The 12,420-nt window shown below is 41.3% G+C and overlaps 1 protein-coding gene across 1 annotated transcript in view; it reads left to right on the forward strand.

The window, feature by feature from the left end:
- BRCA1 (BRCA1 DNA repair associated) overlaps positions 1-12,202 on the forward strand; it is a 127,652-nt gene extending 115,450 nt beyond the window's left edge. Inside the window, 3 exon segments of the mRNA XM_060203427.1 lie at positions 733-793; positions 11,057-11,172; positions 11,174-12,202. Of these exon segments, the coding sequence (XP_060059410.1) occupies positions 733-793; positions 11,057-11,172; positions 11,174-11,203 (207 nt within the window). The 3' untranslated portion in view covers positions 11,204-12,202.
- Positions 12,203-12,420: the final 218 nt, after the last annotated feature.

Here is a 12,420-nt window from a genome sequence, read left to right on the forward strand (position 1 = left end):
CTGCGCTATGCATCCACTGCTCCTGGAGGCTCCCCCCCCCCTTTTGTTGCTCTTGTTGTTGTTGCTGTTGCTGTTGTTGCTGTCGTTGTTGGATAGGACAGAGAGAAACCTAGAGAGATGGTGTAGACGGGGGAGAGAAAGACACCTGCAGACCTGCTTCACCACCCTTGAAGCAACCCCCCTGCAAGTGGGGAGCTGGGGGTTGGAACCGGGATCCTTACGCTGGTCCTTGTGCTTTGCGCCATGTGCGCTTAACCTGCGCTACCACCTGGCCCCTGCCAGAAGCTTCTTTTCTGTAAGGGATGAGTAAGGGCTTGGGAACTGCAGATATTCCATATATTAAGCAAAGCTCTTTTCTTTTTTACATTTTGTTTAAATTAATTTATTTTTGGATAGAGACAGAGAAATTGAGAAGGGAAGAGGAGAGGGAGAGGAACAGAGAGACACCTGCAGCCTTGCTTAACTGCTTGTGAAGCATTCCCCTGCAGATGGGGACCAGGGACTTGAACCTGGGCCCTTGCACACTGTAGTACATGTGCTTCACCAGGTTCACCACTGCCTAGCCCCAGCAAGACTCTTTCCTTCTAACCCTATATGCCATGTGCCTGTCCGTGTCCTCTGTGGCTACCCCTGGAGTCGTTTGCTCCTGCAAACTTTGAATGAATGGTGATGTGACTATTTCAAATGTCCTAATTTAATGCCCTCTTTGTTGTTTCCTTCCTGGGAATACAGGACACTCACCCAGTTGTGGTTGTGCAGTCGGATGCCTGGACGAGGGACCACAACTTCCGTGGTAAGATACCCATATGTGCCTGCGTCTTGTGGGAAAGCTGCTTCCTCACAAGTAACCCTATGCTTGACTAACACAGTTCTACGCACATTCTAGGTGCTCAATAAATATTTGTTGAGTGGGGGCCAGGTGGTGGCACAGCTGGTTAAACACACACACTATAGTGCACAAGGTCCTGGGTTCAAGCCCCCCCCACTCCCCACCTGCAGCAGAAATGCCTCACAAGTGGTGAAGCCAGTCTGCAGGTATCTCTCTCTCTACCTCCCCCTCCCCTCTCCATTTCTCTCTGTCCTATCGAATAAAATAGAGAAAAAAGAAAAAAAATGTCTGCCAGGAGTGGTGGGTTCATAGCACCAGCTGCAAGCTCCAGTGGAGGCAGTGAATAAGCAAACAAATATGGGGGGGGGGGATCTAGGGGGTGGTGCACCAGGTTGAGCGTATCACCACAACAATCACTGGGGTTCAAGCCCCTAGCTCCCCTCCTACAGGAGGGAATCTTCATAAGTAGTACTGCAGTGTTACAGATGTTCTCTGCCCTCTCTATCTGTTCTTTCCCTCTCTTTTTCTCTGTTGTTATCTAATAAATAAATATTTTTAAAGAACTTTTTTAAATGCAATTGTAAGGTTTCTTTTTTTTTACATTTATTTCAAGTTACTTATCCCTAAAATATGTTCAACTGTCTACACTCTACTTGAGCAAAAAGGGCCTTTTTTTTTTTTTTTTTTGGCAGCCCAGGAGCTGGCACAGTAGATTAAACCTCAGTTCTTTTTCTTTTTTAATACTTTTTATTAATTTATTATTGGATAGAGACAGACAGAAATTAAGAGGGGATGGAGATATATAGAGGGAGAGAGACAGAGAAATATCTGCAGGCCTGCTTCACACTCATGAAGCCTTCTCCTCTGCAGATGGGGACCAGGGGCTGGAACCTGGGTCCTTGTGCACTGCAGTGTGCACTTAACCAGGTGCGCCACCGCTTGGCCCCCCTAAACCTCAGTTCTTAGCATCACATATGCCAGAATGGTGCTCTGGTTTTGTCTCTCTCCCCATTACCTCATCTCTTAGAAATTTTTTGTGTGGGAGTCAGGTGGTAGCGCTGGTGGCGCAAAGCACAAGGACTGGCATAAGGACCCCAGTTCCAGCCCCCGGCTCCCCACCTGCAGGGGAGTCGCTTCACAGGTGGTGAAGCAAGTCTGCGAGTGTCTGTCTTTCTCTCCCCCTCTGTCTTCCCCTCCTCTCTCCATTTCTCTCTGTCCTATTCAACAACGACAACATCAATAACAACAATAAAGAAACAAGGGCAACAAAAAGGAAAATAAATATTAAACATTTTTTTTTAAAAAAAGAGGAAGTCGGGCGGTGTTCCAGTGGGTTAAGCGCACGTGGTGTGAAGCAAAAGGACTGGCATAAGGATCCTGGTTCAAGCCCCTGGCTCCCCACCTGCAGGGGAGTCCCTTCACAGGTGGTGAAGCAAGTCTGTAGGTGTCTGTCTTTCTCTCCCCTTCTCTGTTTTCCTCTCCTCTCTCCATTTCTCTCTGTCCTATCCAACAACAACATCAATAACAACAACAATAAAAACAAGGGCAACAAAAGTAAATAAATAATTTTTTAAAAAGAGAAATTTTTTGTTTGTTTTCCTCCAGGGTTATCACTGGGGCTTGCTGCCGGCACTACGAATCCACTGCTCCTGGCAGCTATTTTTTTTCCCCATTGTTGTTGCTGCTGTCATTGTTGTTGGATAGGACAGAGAGAAATGGAGAGAGGAGGGGAAGACAGAGAGAGGGAGAGAAAGATAAGACACCTGCAGACCTGCTTCACTGCCTGTGAAGTGACCCCCCTGCAGGTGGGGAGTCGGGGATTCAAAATGGGATCCTTACATGGGTCCTTGTACTTTACATTAGGTGTGCTTAATCCACACATGCAGTACCACCTGACTCCCCAAAATTATTTTTTAAATATTTATTTATTAATAAGATAGGAATGGACAGAGCATCACTCTGACATACGGAAATACTGGGGATTAAACTCAAGACCTCTTACCTAAATAGTTCCAACACTTTATCCATTGTACCACCACCCCAGGCTGCTTATTCACTTAAGATTTTTTTATTATTATTATTTCTTTATTGGGGAATTAATGTTTTACATTCAACAGTAAATACAATAGTTTGTACATGCATAACATTCCCCAGTTTCCCATTTAACAATACAACCCCCACTATGTCATTTATCGTCCTTCATGGAACTGTATTCTCCCCACGACCCACCCCAGAGTCTTTTACTTGGGGGCAATATGCCAATTCCATTTCAGGTTCTACTTGTGTTTTCTTTTCTGATCTTGTTTTTCAGCTTCTGCCTGAGAGTGAGATCATCCCATATTCATCCTTCTGTTTCTGAATTATTTCACTCAACATGATTTTTTCAAGGTCCATCCAAGATCGGCTGAAAACAGTGAAGTCACCATTTTTGACAGCTGAGTAGTATTCCATTGTGTATAGATACCACAACTTGCTCAGCCACTCATCTGTTGTTGGACACCTGGGTTGCTTCCAGGTTTTGGCTATTACAAATTGTGCTGCCAAGAACATATGTGTACACAGATCTTTTGGGATGGATGTGTTGAGTTCCCCAGGATATATCCCCAGGAGAGGGATTGCAGGGTCATAGGGTAGGTCCATTTCTAGGCTTCTGAGAGTTCTCCAGACTGTTCTCCACAGAGGTTGGACCAATTGACATTCCCACCAGCAGTGCAGGAGGGTTCCTTTGACCCCACACCCTCTCCAGCATTTGTTGCTGTTACCTTTTCTGATGTATGACATTCTCACAGGAGTGAAGTGATATCTCATTGTTGTCTTGATTTGCATTTCTCTGACAATCAGAGACTTGGAGCATTTTTTCATGTGTTTCTCAGCCTTTTGGATCTCTTCTGTGGTGAATATTCTGTCCAAGTCCTCCCCCCATTTTTGGATGGGGTTATTTGTTGTCTTATTGTTGAGTCTGGCAAGCTCTTTATATATGTTGGTTATTAAACTCTTATCTGATGTATGACATGTGAGCCAGACTCACAAAACAAAAAAGGAGAATGTTTCATCCATCTCGAACCCCCCGCCCCCCGCAAGTGGGGACTGGGGCTTAAACCCAGGTCCTTGGCATTGTACTCAACAGTGTGCTTAGGGCTGGGTGGTGGTGCATCCAGTTGAGCACACATGTTACAGTATGTATGACATGTAAAGATCTTCTCCCATTCTCTTGGTTTGGGTAGTGGTTTCTTTTGCTGTGAAGAAGCTTTTTAATTTGATGTAGTCCCATAGGTTTATACTTGCCTTAGTCTTCTTTGTAATTGGATTCGTTTCATTGAAAATGTCTTTAAAATGTATGCAGAAAAGAGTTCTGCAAATATTTTCCTCTAAGTATTTGATAGTTTGTGGTCTAACATCCAAGTCCTTGATCCACTTGGAATTTACTTTTGTATTTGGTGAAATACAGTGATTCAGTTTCATTCTTCTGCATGTTTCAACCCATTGTTTCCAACACCATTTGTTGAAGAGACTCTGCTTTCCCCATTGAATAGTCTGGGCCCCTTTGTCAAAGATTAGATGTCCATAGGTGTGGGGCCTCATTTCTGGGCTCTCAATTCTATTCCACTGGTCCGTGTGTCTGTTCATGTTCCAGTACCAAGCAGTTTTGATGACAGTGGCCCTATAATACAGTTTGAGATCTGGGAGTGTGATGCCTCCGGTTCTGTTCTTTTTTCTCAAGATTGTTTTGGCAATTCTAGGTCTTTTCTGGTTCCAGATAAACATTTGTAGTACTTGTTCTATTCTCCTAAAAAATGTGCTTGGGATCTTGATGGGGATAGCATTAAATTTGTAGATGGCTCTGGGTAATATATTCATTTTGATGATGTTAATTCTTCCAACCCATGAACATGGAATATCTTTCCACTTCTTTGTGTCTTTTTCAATTTCTTTGAGTAGGGACTCATAATTTTCAGTATACAAGTCTTTCACTTCTTTGGTTAGGTTTATTCCTAGATATTTTATTGTTTTTGTTCCTATAGTAAAAGAAATTGTTTTCTGGATTTCAATTTCTTCTAACTTAGTGTTTGCATAGAGGAATGCCACTGACTTTTGAATGTTAATTTTGTAGCCTGACACCTTACTGTATTGCCTGATGATTTCCAAAAGCTTCTTGCTGGATTCCTTAGGATTTTCCATGTATACTATCATGTCATCTGCAAATAAGGAGAGTTTGACTTCTTCTCTTCCAATCTGTATCCCTTGAATTCCTTGCTCCTGCCTGATTGCTATGGCAAGAACTTCCAACACTATGTTGAATAGTAATGGTGATAGTGGGCAGCCCTGTCTAGTACCTGATCTGAGGGGAAATGCTTCCAGTTTTTCACCATTGAGTATGATGTTGGCTGTAGGTTTGCTAAATATAGACTCCACTATCGTCAGGAATTTTCCATCTATTCCCATTTTTTGTAGTGTTTTGATCATAAAGGGATGCTGTATTTTGTCAAAGGCTTTCTCTGCATCTATTGATATGACCATGTGGTTTTTGGTCTTGCTTTTGTTGATGTGGTGGATCACATTGATTGATTTACGTATATTAAACCAACCTTGCATGCCTGGGATAAACCCCACTTGGTCATGATGAACAATCTTTTTGATATACTGCTGTATCCGGTTGGCTAGAATTTTGTTCAATATTTTAGCATCTGTGTTCATCAAAGATATTGGTCTGTAGTTTTCTTTTTTGGTTGTGTCCCTGTCTGCTTTTGGTATCAGGGTGATGTTGGCTTCATAGAAGCTGGCAGGGAGTATTCCAGTGTCTTCAATCTTCTGGAAGACTTTTAAAAATAAGGGTATTAGTTCTTCTTTGAAGGTTTTGTAGAATTCATTTGTAAAACCATCTGGTCCAGGACTTTTATTTTTGGGGAGATTTTTGATAACTGTTTCAATTTCATTAGCTGTGATGGGCCTGTTCATGTTATCCACTTCCTCTTGACTTAGTTTTGGAAGTTGGTAGGTATCTAGGAAATCGTCCATTTTTTCCAGGTTCTCTAGCTTGGTGGCATATAGTTGTTCCTAAAAGCCTCGCATGATAAGTTGAATTTCTGCAGTGTCTGTTGTGATATCTCCTCTTTCATTTACTATCCAATTTATTTGGGTCTTCTCCCTTTTTTGTTTTGTGAGTCTAGCTAAAGGTTTGTCGATTTTATTTACTCTTTCGAAGAACCAACATTTACTTTCGTTGATCTTTTGTATGGTTTTCCTATTCTCAATGTTATTTATTTTTGCCCTAACTTTAGTGATTTCTGTCCTTCTGGTTGCTTTAGGGTTCCCTTGTTGTTCTTCTTCTAGGTCTTTAAGATGTGCAATCAGGCTGTTTATTTGTGCTTTTTCTTGTTTCCTAATGTGTGCTTGTATAGCTATGAACTTCCCTCTTAGGACTGCTTTAGCTGTGTCCCAAATATTTTGATAGCTTGTGTCTTCATTTTCATTGAACTCTCGAAACATTTTGATTTCTTCCTTGATTTCCTCTTTGACCCAGAAGTTGTTAAGAAGTGTACTGTTGAGCTTCCACATTTTGGCACTGTTACTAATCTTTTGTTGATTGTTAAGTGTTAGTTTAATTCCACTGTGGTCTGAGAAGATGCTTGGGATGATTTCTATGCTCTTGAATTGGCTGCTGCTGTCTTTGTGGCCTAACATATGGTCAATCCTTGAGAATGACCCAGGTGGATTTGAGTAAAATGTGTATTCCAGTTTCTTGGGATGAATGACTCTGAAAACGTCCAATAGTTCTAGTTTATCTATCTCTTCATTTAGCTCCTTTATGTCTTTATTGATTTTCTGCCTGGATGATCTGTCAAGTTGAGAGAGTGGGGTGTTGAAGTCCCCTACTATGATTGTGTTGCTGTTAATATATTGCTGTAGCTCTTTCAGTAGAAGTTTAATGTATTTAGATGGCTTCTCATTGGGTGCATAGATGTTAATAATTGTTAAGTCCTCTTGATTGACTGATCCTCTGAGCATTAAGTAGTGTCCATTCCTATCTTTTTTAATCTTATCTATTTTCAAGTCTATCATGTCAGATATGAGATTAGCTGCTCCTGCCCTTTTGTGTGGGCCATTGGCTTGTATGATAGTTTTCCATCCTTTCACTTAAAGTCTGTGTTTGTCTTGTTGAGTTAGGTGGGTTTCCTGTAGACAGCATATTGTTGGGTTGTGTTTTCAGATCCATCTTCCTACTCTGTGTCTTTTAATAGGTGAATTCAGGAAATTGACATTTATTGATATCAAAGATTGAAGATATTTTAACGCCATTCTTGTAGAGTTTTAGAGTGTTCTGATATATGTCCTATTTGTGGTGATCTGGTTGTTTATAGGAGACCTTTCAGAACTTCTTTCAGGGTATGCTTGGTGATGGTTGATTCCTTCAACTGTTGCTTGTCTGAGAAGGTTTTGATGCCTCCATTTAGTCTGAATGACAGTCTAGCAGGATATAGTATTCTTGGCTGAAAGCCTTTCTCATTGAGCACTCGATAGATATCTTGCCATTCTCTTCTGGCCTGTAGTGTTTGTATGGAGAAGTCTGCTGCTAATCTTATGGGTTTTCCTTTGTAGGTGACTCTTTGTTTTTCTCTTGCAGCCTTGAGGATCCTTTCTTTATCCTTATTCCTTTCCATTCTAAGTATGACATGTCTTGGTGTCTTTAGGTCTGGGTTAATTCTGTTTGGGACCCTCTGGGCTTCTTGAATTTTTATGTCTTTGATGTTGTCTAGACTAGAGAAGTTTTCAGCTACTATGGCCTGGAAAATGCTTTCTTCCTCTCCTTCTCTTTCTTCCTCTGGTATGCCAATAATGCATATATTGTTTCTTTTGAAGTCATCCCATAGGACTCTGTTGTTGTTTTCAGCATCTCTTAATCTCTTTTTGAGATCTCTTACTTCTTTTTTGGTTGTCTCTAATTCATCCTCAATCTTGCTAATTCTGTCTTCAGCCTCATTGATTCTATTCTCTCTCCCCTCTACTGTTTTCTGGAGTTCATCTATTTTGTTGCCCTGCTCTGATACTGTTTTAGCTTGTTCAGCTAGTTGCATTCCTAGCTCAGCGATTTCAGCTTTCAGCTCTCTAATGACCATGAGATAATTAGTATTTTCTTCCATATTCTCATTTGTTGTTCCTGCATTTCTGGTTACAATTTTTTCAAATTCTTTACTCACTCCTGTTATTATTTCCTTAGCTAATGTTTGGATGTTGAACTCGTTGTTTTGTGCTTCACCCTCAGGAGGACTTTTAGCTGGACTCTTACCCTGGTTCGATTCTCCAATATTTTTTCTTGTTGTTTTAACCATTTTATATATTATGTTACGAGTTTCCTTTATCAGTACTTTTCAAATTATTGATCACTATTGCCTGGGTTGACCTGTGTCTAAGTAAGTTAATTAAAGGGTTCACAGTGGTGGAATTTAACAGTTATTTCAATCCCTGAGTTGGAGCTCAGTGGCTTAAAAGCCTCTTTTTTTTTTTCCTTCCCTGTAGACTATGGGAGCCTGAGGGCTTTTAAACTATCAATAGGCTTCTTAGCTTAATCACTGACTCCTGAACAAGATATAAAGTAGGGTATGGTAGAGATAATCCAGTGGTTATGCAAAGAGACTTTCACAGCCCCTCAGCTATGCCATCGAGGTATAGGTCTTCTCCTGAGTTTCCTGGTTAGATCTCTGTCCCCTGGTGTCCCTTCCTGTCGCTGCTCCAGATTCTGAGGGTAGTAGCAATGAAGACTCAGAGTTGCACTTGGTGAGTCTCTGGGGAGTCCTCTCCTCCCTTAAGCTGTCCCCTTGTTGTGGAGCAGACTGGAGGTGGTGTCTCAACTGATAAACTGCTGAACTGTTAGCAGTCACTTAATCTCTCCTTAGGCCCCTCTCTCCTCTCTGTCACCAGCCACACGTGTTTATACTCACCGGTGATTTACTGGGTTTCTGTGGTCATTCTAGTCCTGTCTTGTTTCGGTCCCAGGTGGTCTCCTTTGGTATTCCTAGTTAATCCGGGAGAGGAGAGGGGAGGGGAGGGGAGGGGAGGAGAGGAGAGGAGAGGAGAGGAGAGGAGAGGAGAGGAGAGGAGAGGAGAGGAGAGGAGAGGAGAGGAAGCGATCTGCTACTCGTAGCTCTGCCTCCGGAAGTCGAATCTCCTCACTTAAGATTTTTTTTAAGCCCCAGGAGCAGTGGATTCGTGAGCCCCAGCAATAACCCTGGAGGCAAAAAAAAAAAAAGATTTTTTAATGGCCTCCAAGAGCAGCAGGTTATTATTTTTTTACTATTATTTTTTTTATCTCTATTGGTTGAATAGAGACAGCCTGAAACTGAGAAGTTAGAGGAAGAGCAGGAGAAAGAGACATCTGCAGCCCTACTTCACCACTTGCAAAGCTTTCCCCCTGCAGGTGGGGACCAGGGACTCGAACCTGGGTCTTTGAGCACTGTAATATGTGCACTCAGCTAGGTGCATCAACAACTAGCCCCTTCACTTAAGATTTTGAAAACAGGGCGGGGTAGATAGCATAATGGTTATGCAAAGAAAGTCATACCTGAGGCCCTGAAGTCCAGGTTCAATCCCCTCACACCACCATAAACTAGAGCTGAGCAGTGCTCTGATTAAAAAAAAAAAAAAAAAAATTGTACCTAAACCAAGAGACCCCTCACAGAATGGGAGAAGATCTTTACATGCCATACATCAGACAAGAGTTTAATAACCAACATATATAAAGAGCTTGCCAAACTCAATAAGACAACAAATAACTCCATCCAAAAATGGGGGGAGGACATGGACAGACTATTCACCACAGAAGAGATCCAAAAGGCTGAGAAACACATTAAAAAAATGCTCCAAGTCTCTGATTGTCAGAGAAATGCAAATCAAGACAACAATGAAATACCACTTCACTCCTGTGACAATGTCATACATCAGAAAAGGGAACAGCAGCAAATGCTGGAGAGGTTATGGGGTCAAAGGAACCCTCCTACACTGCTGTTGGGATTGTAAATTGGTCCAACCTCTGTTTAGAACAGTCTGGAGGACTCTCAGAAGGCTAGAAATGGACCTACCCTATGATCCTACAATTCCTCTCCTGGAGATATATCCTCAGGAACCCAACACATCCATCCAAAAAGATCTGTGTACACATATGTTCTTGGCAGCACAATTTGTAATAGCCAAAACCTGGAAGTAACCCAGGTGTCCAACAACAGATGAGTGGCTGAGCAAGTTGTGGAATATATACACAATGGATTACTACTCAGCTGTCAAAAATGGTGACTTCACTGTTTTCAGCCAATCTTGGATGGACCTTGAAAAGTTCATGTTAAGTGAAATAAGTCAGAAACAGAAGGATGAATATGAGATGATCTCATTCTCAGGCAGAAGTTGAAAAACAAGATCAGAAGGGGAAAAAAAAACACAAGTAGAACCTGAAATGGAATTGGTGTATCGCACCAAAGTAAAAGACTCTGGGGTGGGGGTAGATGGGTGGGGAGAATACAGGTCCAAGAAGGATGACAGAGGACCTATTGGGGTTTGTATTGTTATATGGGAAACTGGGGAATGTTATGCATGTACAAACTATTTTATTTACTGTTGAATGTAAAACATTAATTCCCCAATAAAGAAATTTAAAAAAGAAAGAAAAGGAAAAAATAAATAAATTGTGTATGTGTGTGTGTTATGCTTTGTTTTGTTAGAGTTGGGTTTTTTTTAGATTTATTTATTTATTTTCCCTTTTGTTGCCCTTGTTGTTTATTGTTGTTGTTGTTAAAATAACATTTTTTGTATCATTAAATTGCAGTGCTGTTTTGTTCTCCCTGATGATTTTAACAGATTGGAGCTAATGTTACTAAGTTACCAGGGATTGTATGCTTTCACCAGCAGTCCTTCCTCAAGCTTCTAAATAAGGGCCAGTGTCCTCCAGCATTGCTTAAAATCAACTTTTTTTTTTTTTTTTTTTTAATTTTTAACTAGAGAACTGTTCTGGCTTATGATGGTGCAGGGGATTGAACCTGGGACTTTGGAACCTCAGGCATGAGAGTCTGTTTACATAACCATTATGCTACCTACCCTCTGCCCTTAAAATCAACAATTTAACCCTTCCTTAGGTACCCTAAGAACTCATACAACTAAATTCTCTGGATTAGATTGATGAGAGTCTGATCTGTGAATATGTAAATTGATAACTAATCCCTGTTTGTGTTTATCTGTTCACAGCGACTGGGAAGATGTGTGAGATACCTGTGGTGACCCGAGAATGGGTGCTGGACAGTGTAGCCCTCTATGAGTGCCAGGAGCTGGACACCTACCTGGTAACCCATATCAACCGGAGTTGCCGCTGATTCCAGCCAGTTTTGTGGATAGAGCCTATCTCCATGGGTCTTCAGAGCGGAAGTTAAAAGTGACCTTTTATTCAGACTTGGGGAGCAATTATCTCAGTTTTTAAATATATGTTTATCAGCCTGTAAAGGACTTCTGGATATTCTGGAGTCCATTAAGGATTTTTCCCCCCTGTTTGTTTCAAGTTTCCTTTTGAAATCTGCTGTGAGGACAAAATTGTGGTGATTATTCATCTGGAGACTTTAACCCCACCAGTTGAGTCACATGGGGATTCATTATTTATTTATTAGTCCTATTTCTTATATTGTGGTTGTTGACTTAGAGGTACAGAGTTACTGGCCTCAGGAGACTACCTGGCTAAGTTTGCTCCTCTAAAATCCAGTGTTCATAAAGCCCAAAAGTCAAGCCTTTCACTGGAAGATAAGTACTGGGGATCTGTGACATGACAAAAATCAGAACAACCTTTGGGCAGCTTTCAAATGTTGGAGTGGAACAGAGGGGATTCAGAGGCAGGCAAGGTTAACCAAAGGAGAGGAAGTCATGCTCCCACAAGTCTGGGCTATAGCTGCTAGATTTCTGAAGAATTTCTTAGCAGTAATATGCTTTGAAACAAAAGAATCTTTTCCAGAACTTGTGTCCAAAGAGGTTATTCTAATTCCCCAGCAGTAATGTTTATTGTTGTAGCTCTGATATGCAACCCATTCCTCTTGAAATATAAGATCTCTGATATGAATATTTCATGTCTCTAAAATGACGGATCCCACCAGGAAAGGAGCTGTTACTTTCCTTGAGGTAATTTTTTTTCTTTGCTCCCTGTTGCTGAACTGTACAGCTTCATAAATAATTTTGTTCACTGAAGGAAGAAGAATGTTTCTTATAAACTCATTATCCAGGACTGTTTATGGCTGTTAGAAGGGCTAGGTCTTCCATAGTCCCCCACTGTGTCAGGGTAGTACAAACTTGATTGTACAAATATGTTTCCTAAATGTGCTATTTACCTGCAAATAGACTTGGTAGCAAATATTTCCACCAAGTGTGACTTCTTGAGACTGGCATCTATAGACTTGTCACAAATCCAGTGGCTTAAAACAGTGCCACTTATTACCTCAGTTCTATAAGTCAGAAGTCCCAAGTTGGCTCAACTGATTTGTTACTTATTTCACAAGGCCAAAAATCAAGATGTTGGCAGGACTGGGGGCTGAGAGGTGGCACACCCGGTTAAGCATGCATAGTAGTATGTG

Source organism: Erinaceus europaeus, chromosome 12 (genome assembly GCF_950295315.1).
Source record: "Erinaceus europaeus chromosome 12, mEriEur2.1, whole genome shotgun sequence".
In the NCBI taxonomy this organism is placed as follows: Eukaryota; Metazoa; Chordata; class Mammalia; order Eulipotyphla; family Erinaceidae; genus Erinaceus; species Erinaceus europaeus.